Source organism: Xyrauchen texanus, chromosome 5 (genome assembly GCF_025860055.1).
Source record: "Xyrauchen texanus isolate HMW12.3.18 chromosome 5, RBS_HiC_50CHRs, whole genome shotgun sequence".
In the NCBI taxonomy this organism is placed as follows: Eukaryota; Metazoa; Chordata; class Actinopteri; order Cypriniformes; family Catostomidae; genus Xyrauchen; species Xyrauchen texanus.
The window spans coordinates 9,890,465-9,909,801 of record NC_068280.1 but is presented as its reverse complement, the minus strand read 5'-3'; the positions used below and the strand labels follow the sequence as shown (position 1 = coordinate 9,909,801).

Genomic DNA, 19,337 nt, shown 5'->3' with positions numbered 1-19,337 from the left:
ATCGCTTCTGAAAACATATATTGAACTACTGGAGTTGTATGGATTACATTTATGCAGCCTTTATGTGATTCTTGTTTGTGTTCTGCAGAAGAAAGAAAGTCATACACATCTGGGATGGCATGAAAATGAGTAAATTATGAGAATGTGTACTAAAAGTCTAAAGATCCAGTCAGAAAGATCCAGTCATTAAAAAACACTGAATTAAACTGAACAATCAGTTTTATAATGGAAATTAAATTCATCGATCCATACCCCAATCATAAGATGAGACATTTCCTTTCAAGAAATGTAAGTCTGCATAGCATGCTAATTTAAAATCTGTCACACCTTGGGAAAATGGGACCAAATCGGAAAATTATATATATGATATTCACCGCCTTTTCCCTCCCATTTGCCCATTTACTCATGCTTGTTAATCTCCACCAGCATTCTGAAAATCCCTGGAGCATGCAGACATCCAATGAAAGCATGCTCACTGTTATATTTGTGAAGGAAATGTCTCTACACATGTAAATACTGGCTTGTACTTCTATCAACACCATCACCTCTGCTATTCTAGGCAACTTGCTTTCTCTCTTCCCCCCTCTTTTAAATATGCAAAACTACTCTCTCCGTAACTCTCTGATTAGCCACAAGAATTAAAAGCCTCAGTTTATTAAATGGACAAATGGATGCACATGACCTTAATCTCAATGACATTTAGGTAATTGTGTAATCTCAAATGATCCTGTAAATAAATAACGATGATAAAGATCAAGCTGTATTCAATTATCATGTCTGACTATAGTCTGTGCTGCAATCTTTTTTAAATTCAGGGATCTGGAGAGCATCATATTTGCATTATTACTTTCAGGATGTTTCTTTTGCGCAATAATGAAAAGCCGCAAAATGGGATAGTTCACCCAATAATGACAATCCTTTGATCATTTACTCACTCTCATGTTGTTCCAAACCTGTTTGACTTTCTTTCTTCCTTGTAAAACAAAATGAGATGTTAGGCAGAATGTTTGCCTTAGTCACCATTAATTACATCTTGTTCCATACATTGAAAGTATACAAGCAAATATTGTGTCTAATTTATCCCTTTATTTTTCCCATAGAGGAAAGAAAGTCATACGGTTCTAAACAACACAAGGGTGAGTAAATGTTGACACAATTTTTTTTTGGGGGTGGGGGGGTCAATAACATATGGGTCACCCTAAATTAAAATGAGAAACCTTTTAAAAATCAGGTATAATACACATGTCATATTCTAAGAAATATAATCTTTGTCCAATATGGTTTCATACACTTTTGAAAAACCTTTATAGCATTTTCTAAAAAAATTAAAAAATGTAGGATTTTTATATATATATATATATATATATATATATATATATATATTTATACATTTCAGTAAAAAAAAAATCAAGATTTTTTTTTTAGGGTTACAGTACTTGAATAAAATGTGCCTTTTCATAAACATGTCAAAATAAACATCAGATTTTTTATTTTAAACATCTTCATTTCCACATCTGTTGACAGCTGGGCATTTCAATTTCTCCCATTTATTTTTAATAGAAGTGGCCCGTCTATACTAATTAGTCTCAGTACCAGTGTTTATCTCAGTAAAATAAATACTGTCAAACACTATTTTACAGTTTTTTATAGTTTTTATGGTCAACAAAAACAACAAAATGGCTACCTACATGTTGGTTACTCAAAAAGATGTTGATTTGGTGGACAAAAAGCATTTTTAAATATGAATCATATTTTAAAACAATTGTTTAATTTTTTCTTTTTTTTTTACAATAAAATATTATTCTGCACTAGTCATTCCAATATTTCTTTTTCCAGGTATTTCAGATTTTAATATGACTTTTTTTTTTTTGTCTTACCACATGACATGTTTTACTTTAAGCCCAAGAAAGAATATCAATATGACTTTAAACTCAGCAGTTGAATGATGTTCATTATATAAGAGGTGTTTTCAAGTAAATGGTTTGTGTGTATTGCTTTTTTAATGTTCTTTTAATTTAATGGATAAGGACAAGAATGAGCATCACTTCATTGACCCTTATGACACATGGCCATAATATGCACCTGTTACCCTCTGTTATTGTATTTTATGATGAATTTTGTGAAAAACAAATCTATGTTATGGTCATGAAAAAGTTCTACTACCATGTTTGAAAGTGTGTGAAACATATGAAAACTTGTGGCGAACACTAGGAAGGACAAATCAACCCATCACAAATTCTGGCATTGTTAGGAGTGTAGGTGAAGGCAGACGAGGGACGAGGATCTACTTGCAGCAGTCTTTATTTAATAAAACCAGAAATGAGGACTAGACAGACACAAAACCGGAACAAAGGAAATGCCCGCAAGGGGGAAACAAAACAAAAACACGGAAGGCATACATAGGGTTAACAGGCCGGATAAACACTGACGGAAGGCACGGAAAACAGGCATCCACATACATCAAGGACCGACAGGGGAATGGAGAAACAAACAGGGTTAAAGACATAGACACAATGAAGACTAAACGAGACACAGGTGAGAACAATGATGAGTGCAGGCAGTGAGGGAGGTCGGGAATTGTGGGAAATGTAGTTTATAAAAGGACAGTGAAACACGGGGCGGACAACAAGGAAAACGTGACATGGAACGTGAACAGTGGAGAGTGAAACAGAAAACACGGGCAGACAACACGGGAACGTAACAGGCATGCATATTTTACAGTGTTTTCAGAAAACCGGTGCCTTTTTTCACAGTGAAGAGAGAACTCACGTTCTCAAGGTTGCCAGATTGTGGGACTAAAGTGTCCAGATCTGATTGGGGGATTCACCTATAGAAATCTTGCAACCACAAACATGTCAGGATCTAATTTTGACTGGCTAATTGCCCTTATTTAAATTCTGTTATTTATCAAACATAGAACTAATCATGCAAGTAAAATATAAAATGTTTAATTATATTAATTTATATTATAAGTAATACATGACACAATTGATCTAAAGGGGATGTAAGGGGGGATGGTGGTTTTACAAGGGGGATGCTTATTTGCAGTGGTGAATTGTCAGGACCAGCATAGACTTCTACAAAGATTCTACAAACAAATAGAGAAAAGATAAAAGTTTATCCAGTCAGAATGTATTGCTTAATGCTTACAAGTGAAGCAGGACAGCTGTTTAACAAATCCCATGCCCAAAGCCAAGCTCGTTAGCCGAAGCGGCACATGAGTTTGAGCTCCACCCCATCAGGCCTTCAAATTTTCCACAGAATCCCTCAACAGTGCAAATGAATGGGCAACTAAAGTCAGATTGTCAAATGCATCAGCCAATCAGATTGATTTATTTGTTCTTGGTGGGTGTGATCTTTAGGATATGTCCCAGTCGAGGTCTTCTAGCTGGCCTTGAGTGAAGCAATCATGCTTTATGTGATCAAATCAACACAGTTCCAATCACGCTCTAAGAGAAAGCGAAGATCGCGAGATCTTGCTGACGAGCCGACTGTCATTACTGCCGCTATAGCCATTGAGAAAGAGATCCTTATGGATTTACAAACCTAAGATGTTCTGCATGATCGTGTGATTGCTTTATTTATTAATCATGAAAGGAGGATTCATTTTCACTTCAAGCAAATTGGTATGTGATTTTTGCATTGTTAAGTGAATTGTCTAAGTGTAAATTAGGCTGCTTGAGGATTCAGTGTGATATCAAGTTTTGAAAAGTAGTGCTGTGTTCCATTTAACTTGAAAAGTCTTATCAAACAAGACATGATACAAGAGGGATGCCATCCCCTGACTATAATGTACTCCAGATCACCGAATTAAACAAAGGCTGCAGCAGTGGGATAAGAGAAAGTGTTTTAACAAAAAATTATACATATCATGTGTACTGACAAAGGACAAAAGGACACTCGGCTGAGCACTATAAAAAACACTAGCCAGCGAGTCAGTTTGACACATCAGCAGGTCTGAAAGATGATGTATACAAGGTCAAATTCAGTCTGCTGAGCATATAAAGTAGGATTAAACTGCCAAAGCACTCATTCACTGAAGAGCAACATTGTATTTTTAAATATCTTCTAGTAACACTTTATTGCTTGTACAACTTTGAAATTATAGATAATAACTTAAAACAACTTTGTAACAAAAAGCTGTGTGCATTAAGCTCAACACGAATATGCACAGGGGATTTTGACAGAAGAGCTGTATAAAGAGACAACGAACAATAAATATTAAATGAATAAACAATAAATAATAGGAAACAGTAGTAGTACAACAGAAAAAAAAAAAACTAAAAAACAAACAAACTACAGAATACAGACAATAACCACTGTAAACCTAAAAAAAAAAAAAAAAAGACGTCCATGCCTTAGATCTTCTGTATACTGTGCGATCAATTCTTTAAGTCATGACTGCTCTTAATTGGCTGAGGGAAATTAAAGCAAATTGAAGTTGTGTGTATATAGGCTGTAAGTGGAGTACAATGTTTTTTGTTTACCAACACAAGAGAATGACAGTCAATCAACAGTATGTAAAACAGCTAATTACATGCAAATTGGAGGCAGGCCAGAACAGTGTGGGTTCACTGTGTACCATAACACATACACACACACACACACACACATACTGTACATACAATGCATTAAGTCTGCCTCTTACTGTATCTTGAACTACAGTAGTGACTTTCCAGTAATTAAAGCGACAGCACCTAATTTATTTGGTCAGCTTGATAAATGTTTTTATCTGTCCTTCTTGTGTGATGCCTCTCTATGGATCATTATTGAGGAGAGAGGTAGCACTTCTGTTCACTAGCCAAGCAGCCATGGTTATCGGCCAATGCTGATAATTACAAAACTAGGGTGAGGTATAGACACAGATTTCCTGATTTGACTCTGAATCACAGGCTCTCAATTTGATTCTGATTCATTTTGGTAAATTTTTGTTACATGCTTACCTAGGAAAGCAATTTTCTCTCAGCTAATGCTGTTAATTACACAGGGTTTTTTTTTTTTACGCACTAAGCACTTTATTAGGTACATTATGGTCCTAATAAAGTGCCCGATGTGGTTTTCTGCTGCTGTAGCCCATCCACCTCAATGTTCGATGTGTTGTGAATTCTGAGATGCTATTCTACATATAACTACAATTGTACAGAGTGGTTATCTGAGTTACCATAGCCTTTCTGTCAGCTTGAACCAGTCTGGCCATTCTTCGTTGACCTCTCTCACCAACAAGGAGTTTATGTCCGCAGAACTGACACTTATTGGATGTTTTTTTTTTTGTGGCACCATTCTGAGTAAACTCTAGAGACTGTTGTGCGTGAAAATCCCAGGAGATCAGCAGTTACAGAAAATACTCAAACCAGCCTTTCTGGTACCAACAATCATGCCACGGTCATGGTTTTTACCCATTCTGATGGTTGGTGTGAACATTAACTGAAACTCCTGTCCTGTATCTGAATTATGTTATGCATTGCACTGGTGCCACACGATTGGCTGATTAGATAATCTCATTCATAAGTAGGTATACAGGTGTTCCTAAAAAAGTGCTAAGTGTGTATATATAGTATAGATTTTACACATTTTATTTAATCATTTTTTTCTCTCTCTCTCTTTTATCATTTTGGTATCATAAGAAATAAAAAAATTACATGTATTTCATCCATAAATTGAAATTTCATTTATAATATATAAACCATATTATTTGGAAATAAAGTCTCACCTACTCAAATTTGCATTATTGACAGAGACGATTTTGTGATAAATTCAAAAGCGTCTGCCAAATGCATAAATGTTAATGCATGACACGTATCCCTGAACAGGTGTGCTGTGATAGGATTCCAGCGACAAGCAATTTGTTTGTTCACACTAAATTTAAAAGTGCTGCACAGTACAGTCACAGTCAATTATGGACCAATAAGAGATCACAGTAAGCGGGCAGGGCAACCCTGCTTGTTGCCATAGAAATATAAACTAAGCAATCGACAAAATGTCCTGTTGCGAGTTACAGTCGCAGCTGGTTTGGAGAAAAAAAAATGTACAAGGAAGAGATGCTTTTATCCTGTTTTGTGTCTGTTTATGGCATTATGTGAATGAAGCCTCAAGACATCAAACTAAATATGAAGGACACAACTAGACCACAGTGTTTAGAGAGACTGATAGAAGATAACCTTTGTGCTTGGATACTTCCAAACTGCACTTATCTGAGTGCAAAAAATTCTAACTGTTCAGATATGATGTTCCCTCTGCTGTAAGCAGACTAGATTCATCTTGCATTCAGAGATTTTTATAACAGCTTGAAAATGTTTAAAAAGAAACCTTGATCTATCAGTGACTATAGACTGGTTTCCATGGGAACAACTATTGGTTGGATGACAGATATGTCTTAAGACAATAATGTATTTTATTGCTACAACATCTACAACAAAAATTGTAGGAACAATATATTCAATGGTAAAATGATTTCATTAGCCATTTCACTCAGTTTGAAAGGATGATATTCCATTCACTTAAGGTTATGAGTTCTGGAATGTTCTTTGCATAAAACAGAAATTGTGATGAGATGAGTGAATTTGAAACACTTGCTGTTCTTGAAATATACTAATATGATACAGTACATACACATTATGCAACACAGAGTACCTGTTAACTTCTACACTGCATAATTGTCACATTCACGGGTATTCATAATTAATAAAAAGCTGTAATGGAATATCATTTGGGTATCATATACATAAAGAAAATTCACCTACTAAATATATACTGCATAATAATTCATATTTTTTATTTTTCTAATCAGTGACATATTCTACAGCCATGGCCAAAAGTATTGGCAGTGACATAAATTTTGTGTTTTGCAAAGTTTGCTGCTTCAGTATTTGTAGATTATATTTTCACATGTTTCAATGGTATACTGGAAAACAATGATAAGCGTTTCTTACGTTTTAAAGGCTTTTACTGTCAAAAACACTCAATTTATGCAAAGAGTCAATATTTACAGTGTTAACCGTTGTTCTTCATAACCTCTGCAAATCGCTCTGGCATGCTGGATATCAGCTTCTGGGCCAAATCCTGACTGATGGCGATCCATTCTTACCTTATTAGTGCTCAGAGTTGATCACAATTTGTGGGCTTCTGCTTGTCCACTTGCCTTTTGAGGATTGACCACATGTTCTCTATGGGATTAAGATCCGGGAAGTTGCCTGGCCACAGATTCAAAGTTTCAATGTAATGATCTCCGAGCAACTTCATTATTACTCTTGCCATGTGACATGGTGCTCCATCATGCTGGAAAATGCACAGATCATCAGCAATTGCTCCTGGATTGTTGGGAGAAGTTGCTCTTGCAGGATGTTTTGATACCATTCTTTATTCATGGCAGCGATTTTGGGCAGAATTGTGAGAGAGCCCACTCCCAATCCAAGGATGGATGCAACCCCACACATGGATGGTCTCAGGATGCTTCACTGTTGGCATGACACAGGACTCATGGTAGCGTTCACCTTTTCTTCTCCAGACTATCGATTTTCCAGATGTCCCAAACAGTTGGAAGGTTTCTCATCAGAGAAACTATATTTGCACCAGTCTTCTGCTGTCCAATCTTTGTACTTCCTGCAGAATTTCAGTCTGACCTTGATGTTTTTCTTGGAGAGAAGTGGCTTCTTTGCTGCCCTTCTTGACACCAGGCCATTGTCCAAAAGTCTTCACCTCACTGTGCTGATGCACTCACACCAACCTGCTGCCAATATTGAGCAAGCTCTGCACTGGTGGTGACATTACTCTGTAGCTAACTCCTCAGGAGGAGACATCCTGGTGTTTGCTGGACATTCTGGGACGTCCTGAAGCCTTCTTCTTTGCAGTTGAACCTCTCTCCTTGAAGTTCTTGATGATCCGGGATTCATCCCTCATTTTATAGAATCAGTCTGCTCTTATAATCCAATCAGAATGATAGAGTGATTTCACCAGACTAGTACTCATTCACACTTTTCCCGGTGCTGCTAATATGATTAGTGAAATGATGTTGGCTGGTCATTTTTTGCCAGGACCAAAAAACAGTAAAATTTGGGTTTTTGTGATACAGTTTTTTTTTTCAATTATCTAAAATGCATCTGATCACTCTGCACAATAATCTAAATACAATGTGAATCAACACCACAACAACTGAAGCAGAAACATTTGTGAAACACAAAATTTATGTCACTGCCAATACTTTTGGCCATGGCTGTACAGAACAGAACCTACTATTTCCTACAATGCCAGTAGGGGAGATAGGACACATAGCAAGAACAAGTCAACTAATTTAGTACACAAACAGTTTCGACATTTACTTAAACTCATGTTTCTCTAAACAGATATTACTTTTTATCTTCTATGCATACAAAAAGAGATGTTAGACAGAATGATAGTCCCATTTACAAAACTATTTTATCTTTTGGCCCTACAATTAAAGTGAATGGTGACTGATGCTATCAGTCCCTAACATTCTGCCTAGCATCTTCTTTTTCATGGAAGAAAGAAATTTGGTCATTTTTTTATTTTTTTGGCTGAATTCCATTATCTCAGTGTAAAAAAAAGACCGACAATTGACACTATGATATTTTTGTGTAACATTTTTCTGTCACAGTTTATATAAAGTGTCTTTAACTACTATGTACTAAGATAATAATACATACAATACAATGTACTTATTGTGCAACTAAGTTCTGCAAAATTCTCACAAGATTCACAGGTTTAGGTAGGTTTAGGAGAAGGTAAAGGTTAGGGTTTTGGGTTAGGTTTGGGGTAAGGTTATGTTTAGAATTAGGGGTAAGGTTAACAGTGTAACAACAGATGTATTTAAATGCAGGTACTTTAAATGTAGGGTTAGGGATAGTAATGCAACAACACTAAGTACATTGTATCAGATGCTGAAGTACATAGAATTTGAATACACCTAATATAAAGTGGGTCCATTCACTATGTTCAGTGTCTAGTAAAGGCTTATGTAAGACTGTAAGTAACACACAGTCCCCACAGAGTATGTATGATAATTAGATACAAGAAATAGAAGAGAGAAGAGTTGGCAGGAATGAAGTGAGGAGTGGGTAAAAAGGTCTTTACGAAGTATGCTGATGCATTTATACATGACAACTTTCATGTACTTGTGGGTGTGCACTGTGCATTCAAAAGCTTGACTAAACTGGTTTAGTAACTCTGAGTAGACCCTCAAACAAGCGTGATGTCTATATACATCATTTTACAGTGAGCATAGAGCTCTAGATACAACATGCGTGTACTTTTAAGACATTCTTCTTTGCTGTCGCTCATAGGCCCTGCTGTTAACATTGTGCAGTTATTGTTATTAAAGGAATAGTTCACCCAAAACATTTAATCTATCTATCTATCTATCTATCTATCTATCTATCTTAAAGATCTTGTAATTTCCTATCGTCCCATTTTTGTCCTAGTTACTAATAAGGTTATGTGATCATGTGCTTGAATGGCTAATCCATATGGAAATATATGCAGATGAGGTTATGCATAAATAAAGAAAGGCATGGGCTATCCCCTGAAATTGCAAAAGAGGTAGGTAATGACGACAAGATTATGTCCCCAAATTGTGCCTATCCTTTCATTTAGAATAGAGACCTGTATGACAGGATAGGTCACAGTGGTGTGCCAGCTATAATTTTCTAGAAATAACAAAAGTGGTGGTGACACAGTTCATAGTAGGCCTACAAACAGAGAAAAACAAAGACATCAGAAAGAGAACACTAGTGTGAATCTGAGTGCAAATAAAGGAGTGAGCCCCTTCTGTCCTCTTCAAGATGGGCACCATAGCACTCTAAATGCAAACAACAGAGGTACGATGCAGAGGTAGCCTACTAAGGTACTATTATTGTAAAACACAGATGAATTAATCATGATCCACAAACCTCACGTTTGCATAACAATGGCAGCCACGGACATCAGCTCTGTGAATATTTATATTTAAAATAGTTGAATAGGGTATTGTAATACAAATGAGCACTCAATGAATTCACATAAGGATGATCTGTCTCTTGTGAATGTGAAACATTGCTTTTCCAAGACAAAGATTTAACTGGCAGTCAATCTAACATTTTGCATATCATATCATGTAAAACAAAAATAAGCAAGTGATGGAAAGAGAGACTCATCACTTCACACAATAAAGAGATCAGATCAGACATCAAGGTGACAGTGTGAGTGAAAAAAGAGTGAGCCAATGGAGGAAGGGTATTGAGGGTCAAATCACAGAAAGGTGAGAGGGAGAGAGAAGAACATGAGGCGTCTTTCTTTCTACCTGCCAACAGTGCGTGACCAGCTTCTCAAGGTAGCTCTAATCCACAGGCAGCTGCAAATCAATCACAGCGGGTATTTATTTCAAATGAAGCCCTGCTGAGACTATCCACTCCACATGACTCTCTAAAACTCAGATCACTTCATAGGGAATAGCCCCGACTTCTTTGTTCAGTCTAAGTAACAAAAATCAGTTTGGGAGATGTGATATTCTATTTGAATTAATGGATAGTTGAGAAACATGTGACCACTTATGGCAGGGCTTTAACCTGTTAACTCAAGGTGTCTCCTCAAGGGGGGAGTCGTTTTACTTTTAACTTATTTTTTAACATTCATTATTAACTTATCTTGACAACTAATATACCACTGAAAAGCTTTTATACTCAAGATTCAATATCTGGAAACTGTTTGGATCTCAGACTCATGGCAACAGTATTATCTAGAGTTTGTGTAAGTAATGTTCAGACATTTGGTCTGAAAGTAAAATCAGACGTTTCTAAATTGGAAAGCATTTGTAACCATCATGCAATGCACGTGACTCTGCAATCCATTTCCAGTGTGACATATGAACAGTACGTTATTTCAGCCATTATTTTTACAGTTTTTCTCAATCGCTTTGGCTCAATTCTCGAATGAGAATATTATGTTTGAAAACAATAAATTCAAATCTCTAAAAATGTGCCAAAAGAGTAAGTACAATTGTCTACAATTTGCACAATAACTAAATGCATATCGCTTGCTGATCAAAACTGATGAGTTGATTCTCAGTGAAATTGTCATATTCTTCACAACTTTTATCATGAGCCATCACATGACAAATGATCCATTCATACATGTATATCCCATAAATATCTATGACATGGATTGTTTGTGATGTCTGTTAAATCTCTGGCCAGACCAACAAGAGCGACAGGATGTCCACCGAGAAGATGGGAAATTTTAGTGTTATGTACTGTGAGTAGGTACAATTTTACATTTACTGTATACATACAAATGGAGTGGTGGTGTAGTGGGCTAAAGCACCTATCTGTAATCAGAAGGTCACTGGTTCGAGCCCCACAGCCACCACCATTGTGTCTTTGAGCAAGTCACTTAACTCTAGGTTGCTTCGGGGGGATTGTCCCTGTAATAAGTACACTGTAAGTCACTTTGGATAAAAGCGTCTGCCAAATATGTAAATGTAAATGTGCATATCATTTTTCTGTGTACTACAGTTTTGTACAGTATTGACTTATCCCAAAAAACACAATACACAATAGCATTCAGCTAGACAAAACTGACATTCTTGTATAGTACAGTAAGCAGTCAGTGTCAACAAAAATGTAGGTCAAAAATGAAATTTGGACATAACAAACATTTCCAGGGTTGACTGCCATGGTGAAAAACATTTTGACCAGAATTGCTCACACGATGACAAAAAAAATATTTTGGTGGCATTGGCAAATTTACTGACACAACAAGGTTTTGAAGCATGAATTAAATGTTTTGGGTGAGTTACTAACTTTTACAGACATGCTATAGAGTTGTGATGTCCCATTAAATAGATTTTTGCAATTTAGAAAATTTTAAGACTGTTTCAAAAAAATTGCCAAAGCGACTGAGAGAAATTGTAACGTCTCTATATTGCTTCATTATTTGAGAGGTCAGTCAAATTGTTAATTGCGGCTTTTCTCAATCGATTTTATGCATATCTCCAAACTAATGTCACTGCTCTCAAAACAGTGAACACAGCCATCTGAAAACTTTGTAATTGTCCTAAACAGATTGTGCATGTGTCTTGATTTACCTCATTTTCTCGAACACTACATACAGATTTCTCAGATCCAAAACTCATGCTTAAAAAACATAGAACAAAACAAACTTGTTAATACAGACAACTATACTAAAATCATATTCTCAAATGCACATATCAGGCTGCCAAATCCCTTCATATTAATATCGGCTGTGTTAGTAATGCACACAGCAAAGAAAATGCAATTAACCTAACTTTTCACACAACTATCATGATTCAGAGCAAACAAACAATGAGGAAGAAGAAGAAGAAGTGGTAGAGTGGGTAAAGAAAGAGAAAATCTGAGGAAGAAGTGATGAGAAAAGGGGAAAGTTTTCTCAACTTTTTCAGGTGTGTGCATGGAAAGACTTCAGGAAAGACCAAATGGAGATGGTTTAATGATGGTGAACAGAAGGAGGACATCAGGGTGGAAGATTAGAGTAAAAAAGGCTAAAATGATCTAGAGTCCCTCTAATTGATCATGTTATGAATTATGGACTCTCTAAGACACACTGAGTGTTCGGCCTAATGTGACTTCAGTCTCAACATAAAAGAAGAAGAGGGAGGAATGGCGTTGGAAGAGGAAGAGCAAGGACAACTAGAAGTTTAGAGACATTTTATGAAAACACATGGAAAAAGGTCTTTACGGTGGATTTTATGGTACATGTAATAATCCAATAGTTGAGTTGTGTGTCTATAGCTGAACATTTTATGAATTTAATAGAGAACATATCTATTGCTTTGATATTAGCATTTCATTGTAATAAACACATTATCAGAAAATAATTAATTGCTTCGTTAGGCAGTGAAATGTAATTGTTATGCAAATTTGAGTGTCTGTTTCTACAGCTGTGTGAATTGTTTTGAGAGCACTAATATTATAGTTTGGAGAAATTTATCGATTGAGAAAAACTGTAAAAATTTAAAACAACCATATTATTCCAATGATAGCTACATGAAGTAGTGCATGTCGGTTAGAAATGTTGTCCGACTTTAGACGGCGCCACAGCCGTGTAACCATGACGTCAATGTACCGCAACAGCGATTCGAGACCAGCCATCTAGCTAAACCGGCGCAGTTGCTCCAAAGTAGCTGCACAAGCTCTGATGAAGACAAAACTTATTTGCGATTAGCCAGACTCAACGATGAAAACGTTTGCAATGGCATACTACACATACTATTCTTACTACTTCTGCTATGTCAGTCTATGGCAGAAATAATAAGAGTAGTATGCTATTATCAATGTGTTTATTCCGTTAAACTCTCAAAATTTGTGTTTTTATAACAGTGCATCATGTTTATTTCATGTTATATTATGTTTATCATAGTAATATCATGGATATTCATAAAAAAACAATTCAAAATTATTAAAAATACTGGCTCCTTGTTTGGAATTAAAATAATATAGGCTTTTATTGGACCTTCTTCTTGCACACATATTAGGGACTGCATTAAGCAGTAACATACAATAACCAGAAATAAATAACTTTTCTGGTTATTGTATGTAAAAAAAAAAGCATTGTGTGATCTACCATGACTGATGTAAGTTCAGCATACAATGAGAAGCACAAAGTGTCCGGCTTGACGGTTCTTTTCAACTCCTTCCCTGACTGCAACAGGCAAATTCATGCCGCAGTTCAAGTCGAACACACCTGATAACTTGATGAGGTCATGTGACAAGAGATACCACTGTTTGAAACAATTAGCATTGAATAATGCCTACAGCTTCACTTAGCTACTTAAAAATGAGTAGGCAGCATACAGTGTACACTGAACAATATTCAGTAAGAAGCTAGTATTCCATTCAGAACATAACCATTGAATTAAAATCTCAAAGTCTTTTACAGTGCATTCTTCAACGTTACAAGCTATTTATATCTTATGATCCCATACCATGCGAAAAAACTACACTCAAGTAAGGCTTCCATTTATCACTTCCTCTCAGTGTCACCACTCCCTTATGACAGAGAAATTTTAATATGAATGACTGATATTTAGTAGGAGCTGCTACAGAAGAATCATGATAGGAGGTTGATAGTCTCAGTGCAGTTGTATTAGCAGAGGACACTGGTGAAAGACAATAGCAATTGGATGCAATGGCCCTCAAGGTGGGGTAACATTTGCATTGGCTGTAAGACAGAGAAAATACAACTCTCAAGCACTGCTGCAGGAGTGCATGTCTTCAGGATATAGCATTACACATCATATCTGCTGTCATTTAATTTTGGAGTTTGGTCTAACCCAGGTTCAAAGGTAGTCTCACTTCACAATATCTGGCAAGGAATGACAATATTGCAATACAGAGTGATGAAAAACCATAAGAAAGTTCAAGCTACAGGCTACAGAGCAAAGGGACGCAAACAGTGCTGAATATGGTGAAAGCGTAATCGATAGAGATGACCATAGAGATACTAATAGAGTGATATGGTTGACAACAGACATAAAGAGCAGTTCCTGCAGCTCAACTATATTGATTCGACTACTAGGGAAAGCATGTGTAAAAAAAAAATGTATGACTTGAATGCACCATAGTGGCTTTGTACAGGAAGATTTGCCAAATTCAAAAATTAGTAACCTTATATTACAAGTTTATGTTGTGAGCAGGGGTGTTTCAAAGGTGAGTGGATATTTGGGGCTTTGCCACAGACCTTCATCGATACGTATATATGGGGCCATCCTTTGATGAAATATTGAAATATAATACGATTTATTGTACAATATTAAATGTAAATTTATCTGTGTTTATATATCTATTATATATATATATATATATATATATATATATATATATATATATATATATATATATATATATATATATACTGTGGTCCTAATAATGTGTTCGACATGGTCTTCTGCAGTTGTAGCCATCTGTGTCAAGGTTTGAAGTGTTGTGCATTCTGAGATGCTATTCTGCTCTCTACAGTTGTACAGAGTGGTTATCTGAGTTACTGTAGACTTTCTGTCAGTTCGAACCAGTCTGACCATTCTCCATTGACCTCTCTCATCAACATGGCGTTTCCATCCGCAGAACTGCCGCTCACTGGATGTTTTTGGTTTTCGGCACTCTAGTTGCTGCCACGTGATTGGCTGATTAGATATTCGCATAAGTAGAATAAGTAGGTGTACATGTGTTCCTAATAAAGAGCTCAGTGAGTGTATATTTATATTTTAGTATTGACTCAATAAAGAAGTACTGGTAATTTTAACAACCCTATAAACTGATAAAAGCATTAAGGGTTCTACTAAAAACATTTGGGGCTTAAGCCCCAGTAGGCTACCTCTGGTGGCGCCAACTGTGAGCTAAGTTTTATAGTACTTTGGAATGCCATATATAAACAAATGTATTGTATTTTTGTTATTATAATACACAGTTTTAATGAGGAACAGAGATTTTGTCTGCTGAAAATGTTAATTAAGTTATGTAAGGTCAAAACACTAGGTTCAAACAAAAAGTAAAATTGCCCTTAATATTCTGGTTCCTTTCTTTTATCACACGCAAACTATGCAGATTAGGGGGGAATTAATAAATGCCCTCAACTTTGAGCAACTATTACTTTCTTTCACAAAACAAAACAAAAACAAAACAAAAACTAATGGCAGGGCACATCATTTATATGTTCTTATGAAGATACCCTGCTGGGAGAAATCTTTTGAAATTCTTTTATTTTTTTTATTTTATTTTTAATGTATATGTTTGAAAATGACTGTTTTAATTAATAGTAGGAAATCTAAAATGCACTCCTTTGATCTGACCCACCGGTAAACACAAGGTAATCTCCCATATAAAATCTTGCCAGAGCAATAAACTTTTATTTATCAAAAATAAAATTGTTTTCAGAGACTGTGACCATATTTAGACAGAGTTAGAAAAGCAGAAAAGTCTGTAGCTCAGGGATGGTCTGGACCAGTTTACACGGTTTAGTAATTTTGGTCTACCACAGCTATGATGTCCTTCGATTAATATGATGAGGTTTTTCCATCTCTGGCCCAAACAACCTTTGAGAAAATACATTAGTGTCACTTTAGTGTCATAGCTGACTGTTTTATCGGTTTGCGCTGTGTGAAGGTCAACCTAAAAGTTGAAGAATAATTTAGAAAACAGCATTATGGTGAATCAAGCACACATACACATACTTATTCACCATTTTCTGTTAAATGCAGCATACTGTAACTGCCTGTGGCTGACAGTTATGAAATCAATGGCCTTGTGTTTACAGGTCTGGAGAGATTGATTCTGCTGACATGAAACACAGATACATCTCAAATCACAATGCAATCAAGGCCAGTATGAGAAACAGTGAGATATAGAGGTTATAATGTAAAACATGAGAAGGGAAAAGCATTATCCAATCGATGATTCTTATACACAAAATCATCATCTAGAGTACTACAGAGTAAAACAATTCAAAATAACAAAACAAATTTGATAGAAGAATGGTAAACCTTGTATGGAAATATGAACTATGTGTGGAACTTCCTGAGAAACTTGAAACTACAGATAATCCATTAATAAGCCACTTTGTCTGTATGCAAGGGGGTGGTCATGAATAGAGATAGACAATATTAACTGTGCAATACTAGTCTTGTTAAGCAGGTTAATGATGACTGAATTAACAATTTTTGTTATCATGAATTAAGGTGGAATATAGAAGAGGATGTAACTTACTGCTGTTTGTGTGATAGCTCTTGTTCCTTGTTGACCAGATCCTGCTTAAGGCTGGCTAACATCTCCACAGACACATCAACCTGCCTTGAAAGCTCGGTGGCCTTGTCCTCTAGATCTTGTTTCTCTTGACTAAGCCTCTCACTCTCCAGCTTGGCCTTATCGAGCTCCGAGCTCTTCCTCTCCAGCTCTGCCTGCAGACGGCCAACGCGGGATGCTATCTTCTGCTCCACCTCCTCCGAAAGCTTCTCCAGCCTCTCATCCAGCTCTAGCCTCTCAAATGCTCGAGCTTTTAACCGAGCCAGGCCCTCCTCATAAGCCGCTTCCACCGCACTGGCGGCCACATTAGCTGCCACCGCAACAGCATTGTTCCCTGTGGAGGTCAAGGCGTCACCAGAGCTCATGGCTGTCTTCACTAAGATCTCACCCAGGGGAAATTCTACATTGGGCAGGTAGCAAGAAGTAGAGGAGGGAACAAGGCCAAGCTCTTCGCCAGAACAGGGAAGCTCGCGGTACGCAAAACGAGATTCGGCAGCGAGGGCTCCGTCGGCCACTAGGGGGAGCAGTGCAGCGGCATCGCAAAGGCTGTTGGATTTGGACAGCACATACAAGGTCTCGTAGGTGTGGTTGTACTCCAGATGGGCACGCAGAGAGGACAGGCTTCGAAAGCGCTTGTGTTCCCCACAGCGAGGACAACGGTACGGGAGGTCCAAAGAGGCCATTCCACGCTCTGGCGGCTGCCAGGTTGGAGCAATCTGCTCATGCCACTTAGCACTGCCAAGAGCAGGCAGGTACAGTGGCTGGGCACCACAGAGGACCACTCATCTCACATATGCTGGGTTTGCTAGGGGATGAGGAAGGATCATCGCACATTCTACTTCTAAGTCACAATGTAAAAGTTATTGAATTAATTCTTCAATAAGGTCTGGACAACTGTTAGGTCTCCTTCTGGTGCACTTAATCTGTCTTTCCTTGGGTCCCAACCTTTTGTCCTAGAAAAAGAAAGAAACAGAAAAACACATAAATTATTTTAAAATCGATGTTTAAATGACCCTTTTCATAAAAGTGGGGCTGCTGTGGCTCAGGTTGTAGAGTGGGTCGGCTGACAATCGCAAAGTTGGCAGTTAGATTCCCGGCCCACACGACTCGACATGCCGAAGTGTCCTTGGGGAGGACACTGAACCCCAAGTTGCTCCCAATGGCAGGCTAGCGTCTTGCATGGAAGCTCTGCCGCCATCAGTGTCTGTGTGTGAGTGTGAATGTGTGTGTGAATGGGTGATTGGAAGTGTAAAGCGTTTTGTAACCTCTAAGGTTCTATATAAGCGCAGACCATTTACCAACAAAGCTATTTCTGTTTGATTTTGCTTTGACAGCTAAATGTACCACAAACTCATTGAGTAAAAGTTTCATAGGCATACTTTGTTTGCAACCTAACAAATATAAAAGCTGATATCATCTGATTTTACACTGTGCAGCACAGACAGAATAAAACCAAGGATTAAGTAAAAATCTCTCTTCCTCAGAGCAGAACAAACTGTAAAACTTTCTTTTTTTGAAGCTCCATTATAACATCCTCACAAAAGGGAAAGTTTAATTATTTCTACTGCTCCAAAAAAGAATAATTTACAGCAACAATACAATATAAACAACTTTCTGCAGCAGTACAATAATAACTTGCCCCAGAAACCAAGAGACAACAGCTATAAACAAAACAGAATATACTATATTTTGAACAGTTTCAAAGGATGGACAGTGGCAGGGTGCTGACCAGTGTCAGAAATTAAACTATATTACAACATTAAAGGCCAATATTTGCAACCTGCATTTGGTTCTCAGGGGAATTTTTAAATTTTATCAGAGCAAATTTTTCCTAACTGTATATAAAAGATTCTGTGTGTCATTCTTTTCAGGTTAAATGCTTATTAAATGTAATAATTATCATGATTGCCTTTCTATCTATGAGCTTCAATTACTTTACATCTGAGTAACCAGCTGTTCTTCTTTGTATCCAGTCTCAAGTTAATTTAAAGCATGACTTAAAAAGTAAAATACTGTATGTCAGGTCCACTTATCTTTCTGAGTGGTTTCAATCTCACGCTTGATGGAACTGAGAATGGACTCACAAGACAAGTGCTGAATGTACACTTCTGTGCAATAAAGTCAATTATATATGAGCAAGCCTCTATCAAGGAAACTATATCTTTCGATATGCCAGAATACATACTGATAACTCAACGTAATGTTTGGCAACATTCTAGAAACAGTGCCTAGAGGTTTAACAACATGGCAAAGGTGGCACTAATGGTGTGAAATTAGAGATACTGGTTTTAAACTAATAGCCTATTCCCAAATAGAAACTTGTTCAAAATTAATCAACTTTCATTCTCACAGTACTGTGCACACTGCAAATAAGAATGAGCACCAATTCTTCTGAAATGTTAAAGGAATGAATTTCTTGCATACATGTTAAAGGAATGAATTTCAACCTACTGTAGGTCCAATGGAACAAGACAGTCATACGCTTAAATGCATTCAAATGGGGATTAGGTGAGCACAATTCCCAAATTAATTTAAGAGTCTGTACCAAATAATATGTTGTGGAAGGTCATGTGC

At 36.8% G+C, this 19,337-nt stretch overlaps 1 protein-coding gene across 1 annotated transcript in view; it reads right to left on the bottom strand.

Annotated features, from left to right (window-relative positions):
- The window catches only part of LOC127643585 (F-box only protein 41-like), a 54,528-nt gene that overhangs the window by 24,363 nt on the left and 10,828 nt on the right, over window positions 1-19,337 (bottom strand). Inside the window, exon 2 of the mRNA XM_052126371.1 lies at window positions 16,728-17,716. Coding sequence (XP_051982331.1) covers window positions 16,728-17,446 — 719 coding nt within the window. The 5' untranslated portion in view covers window positions 17,447-17,716. The remainder of the gene's footprint in view (window positions 1-16,727; window positions 17,717-19,337) is intronic.